Source organism: Schistocerca piceifrons, chromosome 10, assembly GCF_021461385.2.
Source record: "Schistocerca piceifrons isolate TAMUIC-IGC-003096 chromosome 10, iqSchPice1.1, whole genome shotgun sequence".
Classification (NCBI taxonomy): Eukaryota; Metazoa; Arthropoda; class Insecta; order Orthoptera; family Acrididae; genus Schistocerca; species Schistocerca piceifrons.
In genome coordinates, this window is record NC_060147.1 from 138324081 (window position 1) to 138342960 (window position 18880).

General features: G+C 45.9%; 1 protein-coding gene across 1 annotated transcript in view; it reads right to left on the bottom strand.

Annotated features, from left to right (window-relative positions):
* Window positions 1–18880, bottom strand: part of LOC124718775 (translation initiation factor IF-2-like) — a 260687-nt gene that overhangs the window by 239339 nt on the left and 2468 nt on the right. Inside the window, exons 3-4 of the mRNA XM_047244387.1 lie at window positions 14368–14511; window positions 7334–7484 (exon numbers count right to left, since the gene is read on the bottom strand). Of these exons, the coding sequence (XP_047100343.1) occupies window positions 7334–7484; window positions 14368–14511 (295 nt within the window). The remainder of the gene's footprint in view (window positions 1–7333; window positions 7485–14367; window positions 14512–18880) is intronic.

Consider the following 18880-nt stretch of genomic DNA (forward strand, 5'->3'; position numbering starts at 1 on the left):
GATGCAAAATTGTTTACACATATGAGAAACTATAGTGGACCTTACAATGAGCCTTGCGGATCCCCATAAGTGATCTCTTCACAACCAGAAGAACCTCTCCTGCCTACAACGCTTGAATTTTTAAGTACAACAATCTGCATTCTTTTGGTTATATGTGACATTAGCCATTGGTTAGCTAACCAACAGTTCCATAAAACCTCAATTTATCTCGGAGAGTATTGTCATTCACACAGAAAAATTCCTTGGATAGGTCACAGAAAATACCAACGGCTACTGTTTTGTTATTTAATCCTTGGAAAATTTTGTGACTGAACGTGCCAGTGGATTCACAATTGAGCAACTCTTCTGAAATCCAAATTGTGCTTTACGTGTTACTCGCGTAGGATACTATTCGAGACTACATCACCGCTGCCAACTCTCCCCCCCCCCCTTTCCTAGCCATTACTGTTGAGAAGGGGGGGAGGGAGGAGGAAGGGGGCACACGTAAATAACTTAAATAATAAAAAGAGCTTTACATTCAGTGTTTACGGTACGCTCTGAAGATGACTGGTTTACAGCCGAAATATTAAGCGAAAAACAATGTTTGGTTGGTGATCAATTACGACAATTTTATTGATGTAATGTTTTTAGAAAAAGACGACAAAATTTACTAGTGGTAAAAATACTGAAAGTGAGGGGCTGTTGCCCTAAGGCGCCAGGGCAACTGCTGCAGCCAGACCGCAAAACTGGGCAACTCTGTGATTCGTTTAGCGCTTTTTGTAACATAACCTCGTACGAATATGTACTGCGATATTTATGTAATTTTCACAAATATGGAATTTTGTAATCTATATCATTTACTTTTGATAGAAATAAAGTTTTATGTGCAGTGACGTAATCGGAATATGCAGTATTGTCGCAACGGTACTCCCCACCCCACCACAACTCGGGATAAGACGGGGAAATAAACTCCGCCCGAACAGGTCGTGAAGCCGCAACGGTACCGACCGACCGCCGTGATATCCTGAGCCCAGGGGCGTCACTGGATGCGGCTATGGAGGGGCATGTCTGCCAGCCGTATGTCAGTGTACGAGACCGGAGCCGCTACTTCTCAGTCGAGTAGCTCCTCAGTTTGCCTCACAAGGGCTGAGCGCACCCCGCTTGCCAACAGCGCTCAGCAGGCCGGATGGTCACCCGTCCAGCCCCACAGCACTTAACTTCGGTGATCTGACGGGAACCCGTGTTACAACTGCGCCAAGGCCGTTGGCCTAAAGACGGGGAAAGTACCATTAAATTCATGTAAAATGAAATGATCCTGTGGCATTCCCGTCTGGGGAAGTTCGGCCGCTGTGTTATTGCAAGTGACGCCACAGTGGGCGCCTGGAGTGTCGGTGACGGTGGTAAGCAAACACGTCAGCACTTGGCTAACCAGGCGGACTCGCCTGTCACTGAGGCTGTGCCGACGAAGCACAGCTATGACTTCGTTACAAATTTGCCCAGCTTTATGAGCTTCGTTTTATCCATACACAGAAAAACATTTGCCACAAAATGTGCCGATTTCGTGGGATTTTTTTTTTAATGCTCCAAAAATCCAAATAATTATAGGCCTATCCTCACCGAAATAAAATTGAAGAAAAGTAAATTGCGCTAAGCAAGGTAATGAAACAAAACTTTTACACATTTATGTACGCTCCTGTTCAGAGGGACGGCCGCAGTGACCGAGTGGTTCTAGGCGCTTCAGTCCGGAACCGCACTGCTGCTACGGACGCAGGTTCGAATCCTGCCTCGGGCATGGATGTGTGTGATGTTCTTAAGTCAGTTAGGTTTAAGTACTTCTAAGTCTAGGGCACTGATGACCTCAGATGCTAAGTCCCATAGTGCTCAGCGCCATTTGAACCATTTTGAACCTGTTCAGAGGAATAATATAAGAAAAAAAAAACAGGTTGCTCAAAAATGGTTCAAATGCCTTTGAGCTCTGTGGGACTTAACTTCTGAGGTCATCAGTCCCATAGAACTACTTAAACGTACCCAATGACATAATACACATCCATACCCGAGGCATGATTCGAACTTGCGACCGTAGCGGTCGAGCGGTTCCTTACTGTACGCCTAGAATCGCTCGGCCACTGCGGCCGGCAAAAAACAGGTTGCAACACCTAAAATTAATTCAATGTCCTCTAAGCAAGGTAATTAGTTCAAACCAGGAGACATTTTCCTAAAAAAGTTCAGTGGTATGACGGAAAAGAAGAAAGTCATGCCACATTGTATACAATTTTCTGAGGGACGTTAGGTTGTACACGGCTTCTCGAACCTACTGGGTGAAACTGATAGTGGGTCCCCAGCAGATCATATTGAGATGGGGAGCGAGCGGTCGGAAACGCGCATTTGTTATGTAGTGGACGTACACAGTGTACGCCGTATAACGACAACGCAGCTCGCAGTCAGTGTTGAAGGTGAAGGATGTACTGCAATGGCGCACGCAGGCTGTACCCACTGTTCTCCGTGACAAGGCGTGGCTTCAACACGACAGTGCACCAGGCCACTTCGGAGTCAGTGTCCACGAGCTCCTCAATGGCGCGTACCCTCGCCGTGGGACTGGAAGGGCAGGACCTGCCCCAAGGCCAGCGCGACTCCTCGATATAGTACCCCTGGACTTTTTCCTCTGGGGTTACATCAGGACGTCGGTGTACGAAACCCACGTAGAACCAAATGCACACCTACTCGCTAGAGTCCAAACTGCCTGTCCACCGGTGCAACAGAACGTCAGGGATCTTTGAGAGTGGGCGGCAGAACTTCACGAGCCGCTGCCGTGCGTCCACCGAGACTGGCGGTCGTCGCTTTCAACAATTACCACGAGCTACATTGTTGTTATGCGGTGTTCGGTGTGCATGTCCGTAACACAGTAAATATGCATTTCCGACCAGTAGTTCCCTTTCTCAGCGTAGTCGGTTCTGGATCCACTATCACCTACTTCAGTTTGATCTAAACTTTGTCCTTTTTTACTACACCAATCATATATTTCCCTAATTTCGTATGTTTCTGCAGTTATGTATACGGTCACAAAGTTCCCCATAAAATCGACAGATACAATTTTTTTTTCGTTCTCCAGTGGGTGAATAAAATATGTGTAAAATTTAAACCCTACACTGAATGGTCTGCACGTATAACTTGTTTATATCAACTTACATTCGGTTACTTAGCACTACAAAGATATCGGCACTAGCAGAAAGTCTCCATAACACTTTCTCCATCTGAAAACAAAATGACTTTACTACCAGCTCAAACACAATGCGCGTACTTGCAGCTTCCGTCACAAACAGCAGAGCACACTGCAGCAGGGCTGCGTGCTGAATGTTTACCTAAATTACGGTACTTAAGAACCAACAGCTGGTGCGCGCTGTTGTCACAAAGTTGTCACCTTACGAGGAGAACGGGGCAGGTGCCAACACCTCATTTCCCAGAAACTTGGCTCAGTGACAGAGAGGGGGCCTCATATCTAGGGATAAAGTTGAAACTTCCTGACAGATTAAAACTGTGTGCCGGACCGAGACTCGAACTATGGACCTTTGCCTTTCGCGGGCAAGTGCTCTACCATCTGAGCTACCCAAGCACGACTTACGCCCCGTCCTCACAGCTTTAGTTCTGCCAGTATCCCGTCTCCTACCTTCCAAACTTCACTTGCTAGTTCTGCAAGGTTCGCAGGAGAGCTTCTGTGAAGTCTGGAAGGTAGGAGACGAGGTACTGTCAGACCGAAAGCTGTGAGGACGGGGCGTGAGTTGTGCTTGGGTAGCTCAGATGGTAGAGCACTTGCACTTGCCCGCAAAAGGCAAAGGTCGCGAGTTCGAGTCTCGGTCCGGCATACAGTTTTAATCTGCCAGGAAGTTTCATATCAGCGCACACTCCGCTGCAGAGTGAAAATCTCATTCTCGAGGGGTAAAGTTATTACAACATACGTTGGAAAACATTCGTGCAATAATATTCCATGGACACTGGTAGACAAACGAAATAAATAAAAAAAATGAAATAAAATCAATAATTGGGTTTCGAACACAGTGTGCAAAAGTGTGAAGCGGCGACGCCAGCCACTGTACCACGGCTGCGGCCCCAGCTGCACCAGTTAATCGCTCGAGAACGTTGACCGTCGTTTCACCGGAAACGGTCGAGTATCTGTGGATAAGTCGATACGCTTGTTGGATAATTATCAGCCCTCTCTCTCTCTCTCAGTGAGCCAAGTTTCTGGGAAATCAGATGATGACACTTGCCCTGTCCTCCTCATAAAGTAATACCAGGTGGTTGTAATTAAACTTTCCCAACTTAACATGTTATAACACGGGAACTAATTTCCGTACGAATACCAGTCTTGGCAGCATTAATGTCCGGAGTACGGGGCGCATGATTTGAATGCGCCACAGCGCCACCGTCCAGTTCCAACTGTGGCCAGCAGCTGCCGGGACCAGTCCTGGTCTCACACACCTGACCAGTCGCAGGTCACTCGTTGACGTGTCAACATGAGCTTGCACAAGAGGAGCAGGGCATTATTGGCGAAGCTCTATTATCGTAACAACAGTAATGCTGCAGCTGCAGTCCGAGAATGTCGCCGGCTGAAAGCGTTACGGAAGGGTCCTCTTTCTCCACCTGCTGTGCGGAGCACGGTGAAGGAGAACTGGAGAACTGGGCGTCGCTCCGGGAAGAGGCCGGCGACCGGTTGCACCACAGGTGGCTGACGGAATCTCTGTCGCTACGGCAGACGACGCTGCGAGCAATTCCCGATCGTCAGGCAGTGCGTGTGCTGTGTCACGACAGTTGAACATCCCGTGGTCCGCTGTAAGGAACGTGCCTCGAATGGTATCCGTACAAGATCCGCATCGTGCAGCAGCTTGCACCACGGGCGCACGTCGACACGTCGACTTCGTTCTCCACTTTCTCGTAAGGATTGAAGATGACGAGGGCTGGCCTTGAACCACCCTGTGGACACAGGAAACTCATTTGTCTCTGACGGGTGAGGTGAACACACAGAATTACCGAGTTTGGGGATCTTCACCTCCAGTCACTGCGCACCAACTTCCTCTGTATGGTGAACGTGTCACCGTATGGTGTGGCTTCACGGCGACGTTCATCATTGGCCCATTCTTTTTTGAACAGGTTGGCGCTGGAGGACCAAAGACGTGCACTGTGACTGGTCAGCGTTACTGCGATATGCTTCGTCAGCACGTCATACCCGCCCTACAGCAGACAGACGCATTGAACTGCACAGATTTTATGCAAGACGCGGCCCCACCGCACATCGCTCGTACAGTTCACCTGCTTCTCCGAAACACATTTGGAAACGATCGAATTATCAGTCGATCGTTTTCAAAGACTTGGCCTGATCGATCACCCTATCTCACTCGCAGTGATGTCTGGTTGTGGGGCTTCCCCGAAGGACAGGGTTTACCAGGGGAACATTCACACATGTGCTGACCTGAAGCGCAGCATATCAAGAGAGGTAGCTAAGATAACGACGGACCTGCTTCGTTCTGCAGTGCAGAATGAAGTCCTGCGCTTTCAAACTCTTCTGGACACTGATGGGCGCCCTTTTGTAGCATTAATGGTACCGGTATGCAATGGTATGATGTACCGTAGCAGCGTATTAAAACTGTTTCAACTGAATTGATTCTGCATTATTTCACTTCCCCACGCCATAGGCATTGATGCTAACAACTTTGGACCTCGTACGGTAATTAGTTTCTGTGTTATAACTAAGGTGTTAAACAGGGAAAGTCTAATTATAACTACCCGGTACTTTGTGACAACAGCAAGCACCAGCTTTTTATTCTTAGATACTGTAACTTGAGTGAGTATTTATCACGAAGCTCTGCTGCAATGTCTTCCTCTGTAGTGCTGATGTTAGTGACGGAAGCTACAAGTACACGCGTCGTGTTTGAGCTGGTCATAAAGTCATTTTATTTTCAGATGGAAAAACTGTACGTAGATATCGTGGGACTTTCTGCTAATGCTGATAATTTTGTAATGGTAACAAACCGAAAGTAAGTTGATGTTAAGTTATACGTGCAGATCATTCAGCATAAGAATTAAATTTTACACAAATTTAATTCACCCACTGGAAAGCGAAAAAAAATTTGTAAATGTCGATTTTATCGTCAACTTTGTGACCGCATACATAACTGCAGAAACATAGGAAATTAGAAAGATTGGTTTAGTAAAAAAGGACAGAGTTTTATTTCACATTATGTTTCTAAATACAGGTTGTCTCAAACCTTTTGGATGAAACTGAAGCAGGTGATAATAGGTCCAGAACCGATTATACTGAGAAAGGGAACCAGTGGTCGGAAATGCATATTCACTGTGTTACGGACATGCACACCGAACACCGCATAACAGCAATGTAGCTCGTGGTAGCTGTTCAAAGTCCAGAATGAGATTTTCACTCTGCAGCGGAGTGGGCGCTGATATGAAACTTTCTGGCAGATTAAAACTGTGTGCCGGGCCAAGACTCGAACACGGGACCTTTGCCTTTTGCGGGCAAGTGCTCTACCAACTGAGCTACCCGAGCACGACGCACAGCCCGTCCTCACAGCTTTAGGTCCCGAGTTCGAGTCTCGGCCCGGCACACAGTTTTAATCTGCCAGGAAGTTTCAACTGTTCAAAGTGACGACCGCCAGTGTCAGTGCACGCACGGCAACGGCTCGTGAAGTTCTGCCGCCCACTCTCAAAGATCCCTGGCGTCTGTTGTTTGGACCCTAGCGACCAGGTCTCCATTTGGTTCTACGTGGGTTTCATAGACCGACATCTTGATGTACCCCTGAGCAAAAAATCCAGGGGTACTATATCCTGTAGTCACGCTGGCCACGGGACGAGACCTCCCCTTCCAATCCGACAGCGAGGGTACGCGCCATTCAAGAGCTCGCGGGCATTGACTCCGAAGTGGTGTGGTGCAGTGTCGTGTTGAAGCCACATCCTGTCACGGACACCGTGCTACCTGCTGTGCCGCTGCTGCAGTTGAAATTATGGCGTAGTGAAAGACACACACATTGCGGAGGAAACTTTCATTGTCGTTTTCTCAAAAACGGTCAAGTATTTACGGATAAGCCGAGACACGTGTTCGTTTATTTCCAAGCCTCTTCCACCGAACGAAGTTCTTCCGAAATCTAGTGACGGAACTTGCGGTGTTCTAATCAGCCACAGAGTTGCCCAGTTTCACGGTACCCGACCTAAGAATGTGAGACGAGCGGAAGTCGACGCCTTCCTGCCTCATTCTGGTGCAGAGGTGTTTGGCTGGCCGGCATTACTGAGGAATGCCCGCGTGCCACTCCTGCCGATCGCCGAGGCGGCTGCAGCGCTCGCCGGGACTCACCAGACGGCGGCGGAGCTCCGCGGCAGGTAGCTGACCAGCCGCCGGCACAGCAGCTTCGCCTTCCTGCCGCCAACACAACAGGGCCCCGTCTCGTCAGAGGCACGCAAGTCCACAAGTGGCGGCTGCACTGCACCTCGGGGGCTACTTAGAACTGTAGAGAGAGCATAGTCTAGTGCGCATGTTCTCAGCATCAAACCGGGCTAGTCACGTGATTTTGGGGCGACACTGCTTCCCTATTGTCTACAACTTGGAGTAATAAAGAAACTCGAATATTACACGCACTCGCTTTGTTTTACACGGAAGCGCCAAAGAAACTGGTATAGGCATGCGTATTCAAATACCGAGACACGTGAACAGGCAGAATACGGCGCTGCGGTCGCCATCGCCTATATAACTGCAAGTAGGCTGTTTAGGTTTTTATGTTGGTAACGCCACGTAGCGCGCTGTATGAAAATCACTGGCTGTGCTGTATGCAGTCTGTGGCTGGTTACCATTGTTGGATTATTCGCCATTATAGTGTTGGACAGTTGGCTGTTAACAGCGCGTAGCGTTGCGCAGTTGGAGGTGAGCTGCCAGCAGTGGTGGATGTGGGGAGAGAGATGGCAGAATTTTGAGAGCGGACGATCTGGACGTCTGTCCATCAGAAAGAGTAAATTTGTAATATTGGATATCATGAACTGATATATATATATGATGACTTTGGAAGATTATTAAGGTAAATACATTGTTTGTTCTCTATCAAAATCTTTCATTTGCTAAGTATGCCTATCAGTAGTTAGCGCCTTCAGTAGTTAGAATCTTTTATTTAGATGGCAGTATTGGCGCTCGCTGTATTGCAGTAGTTCGAGTAACGAAGATTTTTTGAGGTAAGTGATTCATGAAAGGTATAGGTTATTGTTAGTCAGGGACATTCTTTTATAGGGATTTTTGAAAGTCACATTGCGTTGCGCTAAAAAAAATTATTGTGTGTCAGTTTACTTTTGATCAGAATAAGTAAAGAGAGAAGTGTCTCGAGTACGTTCAGTTTTGCTCATCTGTTCGAAAATCAAATAACGTAAGAAGGCCGGCCGAAGTCGCCGTGCGGTTAAAGGCGCTGCAGTCTGGAACCGCAAGACCGCTACGGTCACAGGTTCGAATCCTGCCTCGGGCATGGATGTTTGTGATGTCCTTAGGTTAGTTAGGTTTAACTAGTTCTAAGTTCTAGGGGACTAATGACCTCAGCAGTTGAGTCCCACAGTGCTCAGAGCCATTTGAACCATTTTTTAACGTAAGAAGTTTATCAGCACAGTAATTCGTTTGTTTTTCTAAGGGGACGTTTCATAAGAAGTGTCTGGCGCAGTTGTTAGATCGGTTACTGCTGCTACAATGGCAGGTTATCAAGATGTAAGTGAGATTGAACGGGGTGTTTCAGTCGGCGCACGAGCGATGGGACACAGCATTTCCGAGGTAGCGATGAAGTGGGGTTTTTCCCGTACGACCATTTCACAAGTGTACCCTGAATATCAGGAAGCAAGAAAACATCAAATCTCCGACATCGCTGCGGCCGCAAAAAAGATCCTACAAGAACGGGACCGACGACGACTGAAGAGAATCGTTCAACGTGACAAAAGGGCAATCCTTCCGCAAACTGCTGCGGATTTCAGTGCTGGGCCATCAACAAGTGTCAGCGTGCGGACCATTCGACGAAACATCATCCATATGGGCCTTCGGAGCCGAAGACACACTCGTGTACCCTTGATAACTATACGACACAAAGCTTTGCGCCTCGCCTGAGCCCGTCGACACCGACATTGGTCTGTTGATGACTGGAAACATGTTGCCTGGTCGGATGAGTCTCGTTTCGAATTTTATCGACCAGATTGAGACCACCTGTATTTAGAAACATAATGTGAAATAAAACTCTGTCCTTTTTTACTAAACAACCTCATGAATCCACGGACCCTCTATATCACCAGTGGCTGTTCAAATTGGCGGATGCTCTGTAATGGTGTGGGGCGTGTGCAGTTGGAGTGATATGGGACCCCTGACATGGCTAGATACGACTCTGGCAGGTGACACGTATGTAAGCATCCTGTCTGATTACCTGCATCCATTCGTGTCCATTGTGCATTCCGACGGACTTGGACAATTCCAGTAGGACAATGCGACACCCCACACGCCCAGAATAGCTACAGAGCGGCTCCAGGAACATTCTTCTGAGTTTGAACACTTCTGCTGGCCACCAAACTCCTTAGACGTGGGCATGTGTGTGTGTGTGTGTTGTCCATATCGTAAGTTATGTTAGATTAAGTAGTGTCTAGGCTTAGGGACCGATGACCTCAGCAGTTTGGTCCCATAAGACCTTACCACAAACTGCCTCACACGTGAACATTATTGAGCATATCCGCGATGCCTTGCACATGCTGTTCAGAAGAGATCTCCACCCCGTCGTACTCTTACGGATTTATGGACAGCCCTGCAGGATTCATGGCGTCAGCTTCCTCCAGCACTACTTCATATATTAATTGAGTCTATGCCACGTCATTTTGCGGCACTTCTGGGTGCTCACGGGGGCCCTACACGATATTATGCAGGTGTACCAGTTTCTTTGGCTCTTTAGTGTATATACGTTTCTGCACGTTCGAGTTTTAGTAACAGCTATGGTGGAGTATTGTCGCTGCTGTGGATGTAAAGAGAAGTATTTGACAGGATGACTAGTTACTTTTCATAGCTATGTATAACAAATATAGAACTATAAATGTCATATTGGTATGACGCTCTTTATATGTCGAAAAATATCGAGACACGGTGTTATAAAGGTAATTTCTGCGATTTTATGGCCGTGCTTATACAAATGCTAGATAAATTTGTATGTGTAAACTGACAGTCAGTGTATACGTATTGGTGCTTTGTTTATATGCAGATAAGCTTCATACGCGACAGCCTGATTAATTTCCTCAAATTTAGGCGTGTTCTCGGATCCTTGTGTGTATCTAAAGATCTCTGCATGAGACGGTTTCCTGTACAGTTCACTGTAACGTGATTAATTAGAATACATTGGACAACGTGTGTGTCCAGTGCAGTAGAAAAGCTGTCGCTCCTTTTGTCACCCCAAAATTCGAGCACCGACCTTGTATTTTTTGTGCCTAGTGTATGGATTTACTTTTCTGAAGTGACGGCAGAGAAATGTTATAGATATTTTACTTGCCTATAAAAAGCAGAAGGATAAATAAAGAAAAACTGAAAATAATAATGGACAAGCAATCGCTTACCGTATTTACTGCAACAGTTTCATAGTTCCAAATGCGTTGTTTTTTCGTGACACTTTAGCGCCGTCTACAGTATCACATACGTAATTAACTCGAAAAGACGAATAAGTGCAATATCCCGTTACCGAAAAAATAAATAAAGTGGAATTTGAGCTATGATACTGTGGTGAAAAACCACAATACCATTGTTCTTCTCCTATTCGAGCCAACTTCAGTTTCTGGTATCAAACTGTTAAGATGTCTGTAAAACGGGAATACAAAGTTTCAAGTACTTCTGAAGGTGATTTAGCTGCAGCAGCGAAGTAGTAACACTCAAAATACACTAAGCGCCGTCCCAAAATCACGTGACTTGAGCTGCAGGAAACGTTGCGGACAGAATTGCCGTTCTGCACATCCCAATGCTCACTCCGTAGATATTGATAGTCTGTGGTGCAGTTACAAGCATTTAAATGGTTGCCATTGCAGTCTTACAAGTACTGACAGTAACACATTAGAACGACAATGTATAGAAACAACTACATATTTTATACTGCTTGCCTTTCGCGTGTGAGATACTCTGCATTGGAGCCGAAGCAAAAATTTGAAATGTTAGTGCGTAGCCTCACAACACTGTCGAAAGTTATTACCAATACACACTCGATCACTTCACTGAGAGAAATGCAGGAGCCTGTGAATAACTAAAAACCCTTATTGAAATAAAGAGAAAGATACACTGTCCGAGCAAAAGTATGCGGACACAACTGTGTAACGTGGGACCGGTCACCAGATGCCACCAGAGGCGGACCTGGAGGTGGAGGAGGGGTACTGTATCGTCAGCAGCGGAATGGGTTGGGCAGGAGAACTTCGTGAGTTTGAACACCAGCTGATCACTGGATTACACCTGAGTAACAAATCCGTCAGGGACACTTCAACTTTTCTAAAACTGCCCGAGTTGACTGTTGGCGATGTGATTCTGAGGTGGGAACGTGAAAAAGCGACCACGGCTAAACCGAGACCAGACAGGGACCGTCGAGCATTGCGGAGGGTGGTCGCGAAAAATGGCACGAAGTCAGTGGAAGGAATTACTTCTGAATGCAAACTGGCGTCAGCGGTGTGGCCAGCACGAAACTCTGGTAGAGAATTAAAAATCACGGGTCGCAGTGGCCGAGCAGCTGCCCAGAAGCCACGCACTCCTGTGCTCAGCTGATCCGTCAAACAGCGGAGCCACTGGGCAGTAGACGGCTGGAAACGAGTGGTTGGGCTTAATGGACCACGTGTGGAATAGGGTCTGCAGAAGGTAGGGCCAACAGCGAAGTACAGAGGAGGCGATGTTATCGTCTGGGGGACTTTTTCGTGCTTAGCATATGGTTCCCTAACTGTGCTTAAGCAATACGGAAGGATATGAACACATTGCAGAGCATTGTATATTGCACACAGTACAGGAACTTTTTGGAGACGATCATTGTTTGTATAAGCATCACAGTGCATATGTGAGGCAGTGTTTTGTGGACAGTACGATTCCTAGAATGGGCTGGCCTGCCCAGACTCCAGATCTGAACCCAATGGAACACTTATGGGAGGAGTTAGACTGTCGACTTTGCTCCACACTCCAGTATCCAGAATCACTACCTTATCTGGTTTCGGCTCTTCAGGAGGAATGGGCTGCCGTTCGCCCACAGACATTCAGATACCTCACTGAAACTGCTCCCAGCAGAGTTCAAGGTGTCATAAAGGTGAAGGATGGACAGGTTCCATGCCAATGTCCAGTAAGAGGTATCCACATACTTTTGATCGGATAGTGTAAATTTGTTACCACCGTGTTAATTATTTTCTTATCGTAATTTTGAAATTGACTGTCACAGCGTCATCCATGGTGACCAACTGTAGTTAAAATACTGTTCTGTAGTTGGTATCCAGATAATGAGCCACATAATATTAAACAACGCAACCAGCTGAGGGAAAAGAAGCACGCACCTCGATCGTCGTGCGACTATTGATATGTCGTTTTTGCGGTATCACATTCAGAACGATTTGTAGATGGCTGAATGAACTTTGCTGAAGTTTTGTGTTTGTTGGACCACTCGTCATTTGTCTTGAGAGTACAAATGGAACAAGACAGGCCCATCCAGACAGCACCTCTTTTAAAGGAAAAGTCTATTTCTAGCGTGGATCATTACAGCGAATGGGTTGTGAGTGAGTTGACCACTGCCAACCTGAGTCGAAGTGGTCCTACACAAAATGGAGACGTGCCTCCTCCCCAAAAAGAAAACCAAATTGGTGTCGTTAAGACCAGTTTGCGAGATTATGGTGACTACAGGCTGAGGTGACAAAAGTCGTGGGACACCACCTAGTATCGTGTCGGACCTCCTTTTGCCCAGAGTTGTGCAGCAACTCACCGTGGCATGGGCTCATCAAGTCATCGGATGTTCTGTACGGAAGTATTAAGCTGTGCTGCCTCTAAAGCCCTTCACAACTGCGAAAGTATTGCCGGTACAAAATTTTGTACACGAACTGACTCCTCTACTACATCTCGTAAATGTTCGGTTGGATTCGTGCAAAGGGATGGGTCACTTGGGTGGCCAAATCATTCATTCGATGTGTCGAAATTGTTCTTCAAACGAATCACGAATAAGTGTGGCCTGGTGGCATGGTGCAAAGTTATCCATAAAAAGAGTAGATCAACTGAACCCAGTCCATTCCATGTTAGCATAGCTCACGCTATTATGGAACCGGGTCCACGGTTTCGTGGGCACTGCACCAAACGAACCCTACCATCAGTTCTGACCAACTGAAACCGGGACCCATCTGAACAGGCCACGGTTTTTCAGTCGCCTAGGCCCCAACGAGCCCAGGAGAGGTGCGACAGGCAGTGTCGTGCTGCTAGTGAAGCCAGTTGCGTCAGCTGCCTGCTGCCATAGCCCATTAACGCCAAATGTTGCCATTCTGCGCTAACGGATATGTGGTTGTCTCAACCAGTGTTGCTTGTCTGTTAGCACTGACAACTCTTCACAAACGCCGACGCTCTCGGTCGTTAAGTGAAGACCATTGGCCTCTGTGTTGCCTGTGGTGAGAGGTAATGCCTGAAATGTTGTATTCTCGGGACAATCTTGACACTGCGAACTTGGAATATTGAATTCCCAAACGATTTCCGAAATCGAATATCCCTTCATCTAGCCTCAACTACCATTGTGCATTCAATGTCTGTCGATTCCCGTTGTGTGGCCACAATCACGTCAGAAACTTTTCACATGAGCCACCTGAGTACAAATGACAGCTCCACTAATGCACTGACTTTTTATACCTTGTGTATGCGAATTGCTGCCATCTGTATATGAGCATATCAGTATCCCACGACTTTTGTCACTTCATTGTTTATGTTTTGCACGGAGAGTGGAGATCTCAGCCTTACATTCAGGCTGTTCATGCTACATCAGGCAAACCGTACCACCCGGCGGCAGGCCACATGCTGTGAACAATCGAGATGTTTGGTGGAGGATATGATTCTTCAGGAGGAAAGTGTGATATTCATGTGCCTGGGCCCCGTAAGGACTGCCATTCACGAGCAGTGCTTTGAAAAACGTGGGACTGCAGCTCCAGAGATCGCTCGTATGTTGCTGCAGCAGCCGTACGAATTTTTCACTGAAGGTTTTTGAGTTCTCGTCACACATCGGTATGTGCTTAAATTTACAGTGAGATACATTTCAGGCTGGTATTTGTGGGCTGTAGTCGCTAACCCATTTGATGTCTGCCGACTGGTCAACATAATCGAAATAATGAGCCAGGTGCCCTGTGAGGTTTGGAGCTTACCTGTATGTGGGGGGCGCAGTAGGGGGCCTAGAGGTCGGCCCCCTGCAGCCCTTCTTCCTCCGCTTCCGCCAACGCCTCGGCCTCCGCCTCCACCCGCCTGGCTCCTCGATGTCGCAACTCCGGCTTTGACGGCTCTGCCCCTTCCTGAAGACAAACGCATCGAGTATGCCGAAACGTCGCCATGAAATGTGTCACTGTTACTGTACAAGCACTTACTAACTTTCGTGCTACAGTTAACACAAATGAATCGCAATCGACCAATGAGAACACGTTTTGTCTGTATCGGATGTAGGGAGGCTTACAGAATGAGGTATACCTTTTTTGTAGTCATTGGTCTGAAGACTGGTCTGATGAGTGTCTCAGTGCTGGTCTGTTTTGTTCAGGTCTTTTCACATCTACACAACTACTGCATCCTACATCCCGTGAACCTTGTATCTGTGCCTTTTCTCCTTCAATAACCTAAACCCTCCACACTTTCCTCCATCGCCAAACTGCTGATTACCTGACGCTTCCGGTTGTGTTCTACCTATCTGCCATCTCCTCTATTCAGCTCGTGGCATAAACCCCTTTTATAAGCAATGTGATGCAATGCCTCAGCATTTGCTAGTGAATTTTTACTTATAATCTGCAGAGTTCTCTTGTAGTATCACATTTCTGAAGTAACTGTTACCCTCATGTCAGTTCTGTTATCATATGATACTATCATATTTCTCTTTCATAGGAAAACTTGTCCTATTATTGAGACTGCATTTATATATCTCATGTATACATGGCAAGCCTACTTGTGGTATATTGTGGAGGGCCTCTGAGTACCACTGTCACTGCCCTCCTTTTCACTTCCGATTTCAAATGGGTTGTAAGAAGAATGATAGGTAGTAAGCCTTCATGTTTGCTTGTGTCTGTATTTTGCGTTCGTGGCCTTTTTGCCAGATGTACGTTGGACGAAGCAATAAACTCTTATAGAAATGTACGCTCTCGGAATTTTAACACTAAACCACACCTTGATGCAGAACGCCTCTCTTGCAGCATCTGCCAAAGAGTCAGTTGATCATCTCTGTGATGCTTTCGTGTTTTCTAAATGAACCTGTAACGAAACACACAGCTCTTCTTCGGATCTTCTTTATTTCCACTACCACTCATATGTGGTACAGATGGCAGACTGAAGAACAAAATTCAAGTATTGGTCGAACGAGTGTTTTGTAGCCTACTTCGTTTCTCGACAGACTATGTAGCCTGAGGATTCCTCCAAAGAACCTCAGTCTGCCTTTCCTATGATTAGTTTAATTATGTGGTCACTCCACTTTAAATCGCTCTATGTATGTATCGTATGGATGTAACTACCTCCACTGATTGTTCTGCAGACATGTAAGCATACAGTAATGAATATTTCTGTTCATGTTTTCACAATATGCTGCATTTGTTTATTTATGTTGAGGGTCAGCTACCAACTGCTGCTCTGTTAACTCACTTAAAATTTTTGTACTTTAACAGTCTACATCTACATGGTTACTCTGCAATTCACACTTAAGTGCCTGACAGAGGGTTCATCGAACCATTTTCATACTACTTCCCTACCATTCCATTCTGGAATGGCGCGTGGGAAAAAGGAACACCTAAATCTTTCCGTTCGAGCTCTGATTTCTCTTATTTTATTATGATGATCATTTCTCCCTACATAGGTGGATCCCAACAAAATATTTACGCATTCGGAAGAGAAAGTTGATGTTTGAAATTTCGTAAATAGATCTCGCCCAAAGAAAACCACCTTTGTTTTAGTGACTGCCACCACAACTTGCGTATCATATCAGTGACACTCTCACTCCTATTGCGCGATAACACGAAACGAGCTGCCCTTCTTTGCACTTTTTCGATGTCCTCCGTCAATCCTACCTGGTAAGGATCCCATACCGCCCAGAAATATTCCAGCAGGGGACGGACAAATGTAATGTAGGCTGTCTCTTTAATGGGTTTGTCGCATCTTCTAAGTGTTCTGCCAACAAAGCGAAGTCTTTGTTTCGCCTTCCCCACAGTATTAACTATGTGGTCTTTCCAGTTTAAGTTCCTCGTAATTGTAATTCCTAGGTATTTAGTCAAATTGACAGCCCTTAGATTTGTGCGATTTATTGTATACCCAAAATTTATCGGATTTCTTTTACTACCCATGTGGATGACCTAGCACTTTTCTTTGTTTAGTGCCAACTGCCATTTTTCGCACCATACAGAAATTCTCCCTAGATCATTTTGTAAATGGAATTGATCGTCTGATGATTTTACTAGACGGTAAATTACAGCCTCATCTGCAGACAATCTAAGGGGGCTGCTCGGATTATCACAACAGAGGGCCCATCATACTACCTTGCGGAACGCCAGATATCGCTTCTCTTCTACTCGATGATTTATCGTCCATCACTACAAACTGTGACCTCTCTGAGAGGAAATCACGAATCCAGTCACACAACTGAGACGATACTGCATATGCACGCAATTTGATTAATAGTCGCTTCTGAGGAACAGTATCAAAAGTCTTCTGGAAATCTAGGAATATAGAATCGATCTGAGATCCCTTGTCGACAGCACTCATTGCTTCAAGGGAATAAAGAGCTAGCTGTGTTGGTTACGTATCAATAAGTCATTTTCTTCAAGGTGATTCATAATGTTCGAGTACAGTATATGCTCCAAAACCCTACTGCAAATTGAGGTCAATCTCATGGGTCTGTAATTCAATGGGTTACTCCTCTATTTTCTCCACAGAAGCTGTTACACACGGCACAATACTGGGCAAGGGTAGAACGATGGATGCCTTCGAGCTTTTTTGCACATCAGAAAAAGATGTGGAATGAAATAAACAGAGACGATGGTGATAAAATCTATTAAAAACATAACAATTAATTTTAAAACCAAGCTCTATCAGCAAACAAGCATTTGTAAAACAACATTGACATCAGGATATACATGCAAGGATATACATAAAATTTAGACAGAACACATCAGAATAACTAGAGAAATTCAAGTATAAAACACCAGTACGGACACGTTTAAAGAGAGCCAGGTAACTGGGGCTGGGTGACTACTTAGGAACAATGGGTGTCCGAGTCCCTCTTCTAAACATTAAAATTGCACATGCAGTGTGTCGGGAATGAGCCTGATGATTACAAACTACATTCGTCTGAGAAGCAAACAGAAACCTTTTCAGTTATTAAACAAACTGTCACACATCGCTATGCGGTACTGATTCATTTTTCTGCAACCAGTTAGTGGTTACTTCATTGAAGAGTATTGGGCACGTTTGCTCGGGAGGAAGGTTTCGCGTGTTTCTTGTAGGAGGGGCGGGCTACCGGTCCGATCTCAAGTTCCTGCCTGTCGCCAGAAGGCAGCCAGTGGCTCTCGTTACAGGGCTGAGCGCCCCTGGGCCGCTGAAGTGGAGCCGAGGCCCGTTCCGTGCTTTTGTTGGTAGAGCCGGCGTGTGTCCTCGCCGGTGCAAGGACTGCCTAGCCGCCGCTGCTGCCCCCACAGTATAAGTGGGCACCGTATTTTGCCTTTTGTGTATACTGCCGTGGTGCTGTCCAGCCTGCGAGAGAGAGAATCGCCTGCTTTCACTCCAGAATCTTGGTACATCGAATCAAATGAGTTGCCCTCGCAACTGTGCTTGGCACTAAGATGCTGATCAATCGGTAGAAAACCACTCCATCCCAATACAAACCTAATATGCGTTTTGTACGCATATAGTTGGAAGTTTTTTGCTGAGTCCCCCTGTTTTTATGTGAAATGAATATTTTCGCTCGTCACTTTGGTGGCAACAGCAGTGTGTGGAGTTTTCTTTAAAGTTGTTAGCTCAGGTTTGTGAACTAAGATGAGGGAGGCTTTCTTCTCGTGGCCACCTTCTGATGCTGATTGGCACGTGCTAGCTGATTTTGGACAAATTTATCGCAGTTGCAATAGAGCATTACGTATTCTGAGTAGCTCGCAACACTTTTGTTCTGTCATTAACTGCTCATATGAGGAAATCTTGTTGTGTTTTCTCCACACTGTCTTCCACATAACTTGGAACTCCCCACACCCTCCCCGCACAGTGTTAAAGTTATTTTCTATTATTTCAAATTGCATTTTACGAAACATTACTGTCAATTTTTGTGTGAATTCTGTTCATTTAATAGTTCTAATAAAACTTTGTTATACTCAGGCTTTACTCAGATTTCGAAATGCCTTAAGTATTGCCATGGTTTGGCGGCTCTCCTGCACACCTAAGCTGTCGTTCTCACTATGATTGTTCATCTTTCGTACCCAACTGCCAAACCAAATGATCAATTATTTAATGCTCAGAGAAGGTAAAAAACATTGTGCCCGCTCATCTAGTGCGACAATAACTTTCTTTATCATACAATGAGAGATATTTTGATCTCCCTTAGGTCTAAAAATTTATTTTGTGGTTTTCCATAATAAATTGAGTTAACGACCTTGCACTTTCAAGGTTTTATCATAACTCAGGTCAAGGATGTACTGCACACCTGAGTCA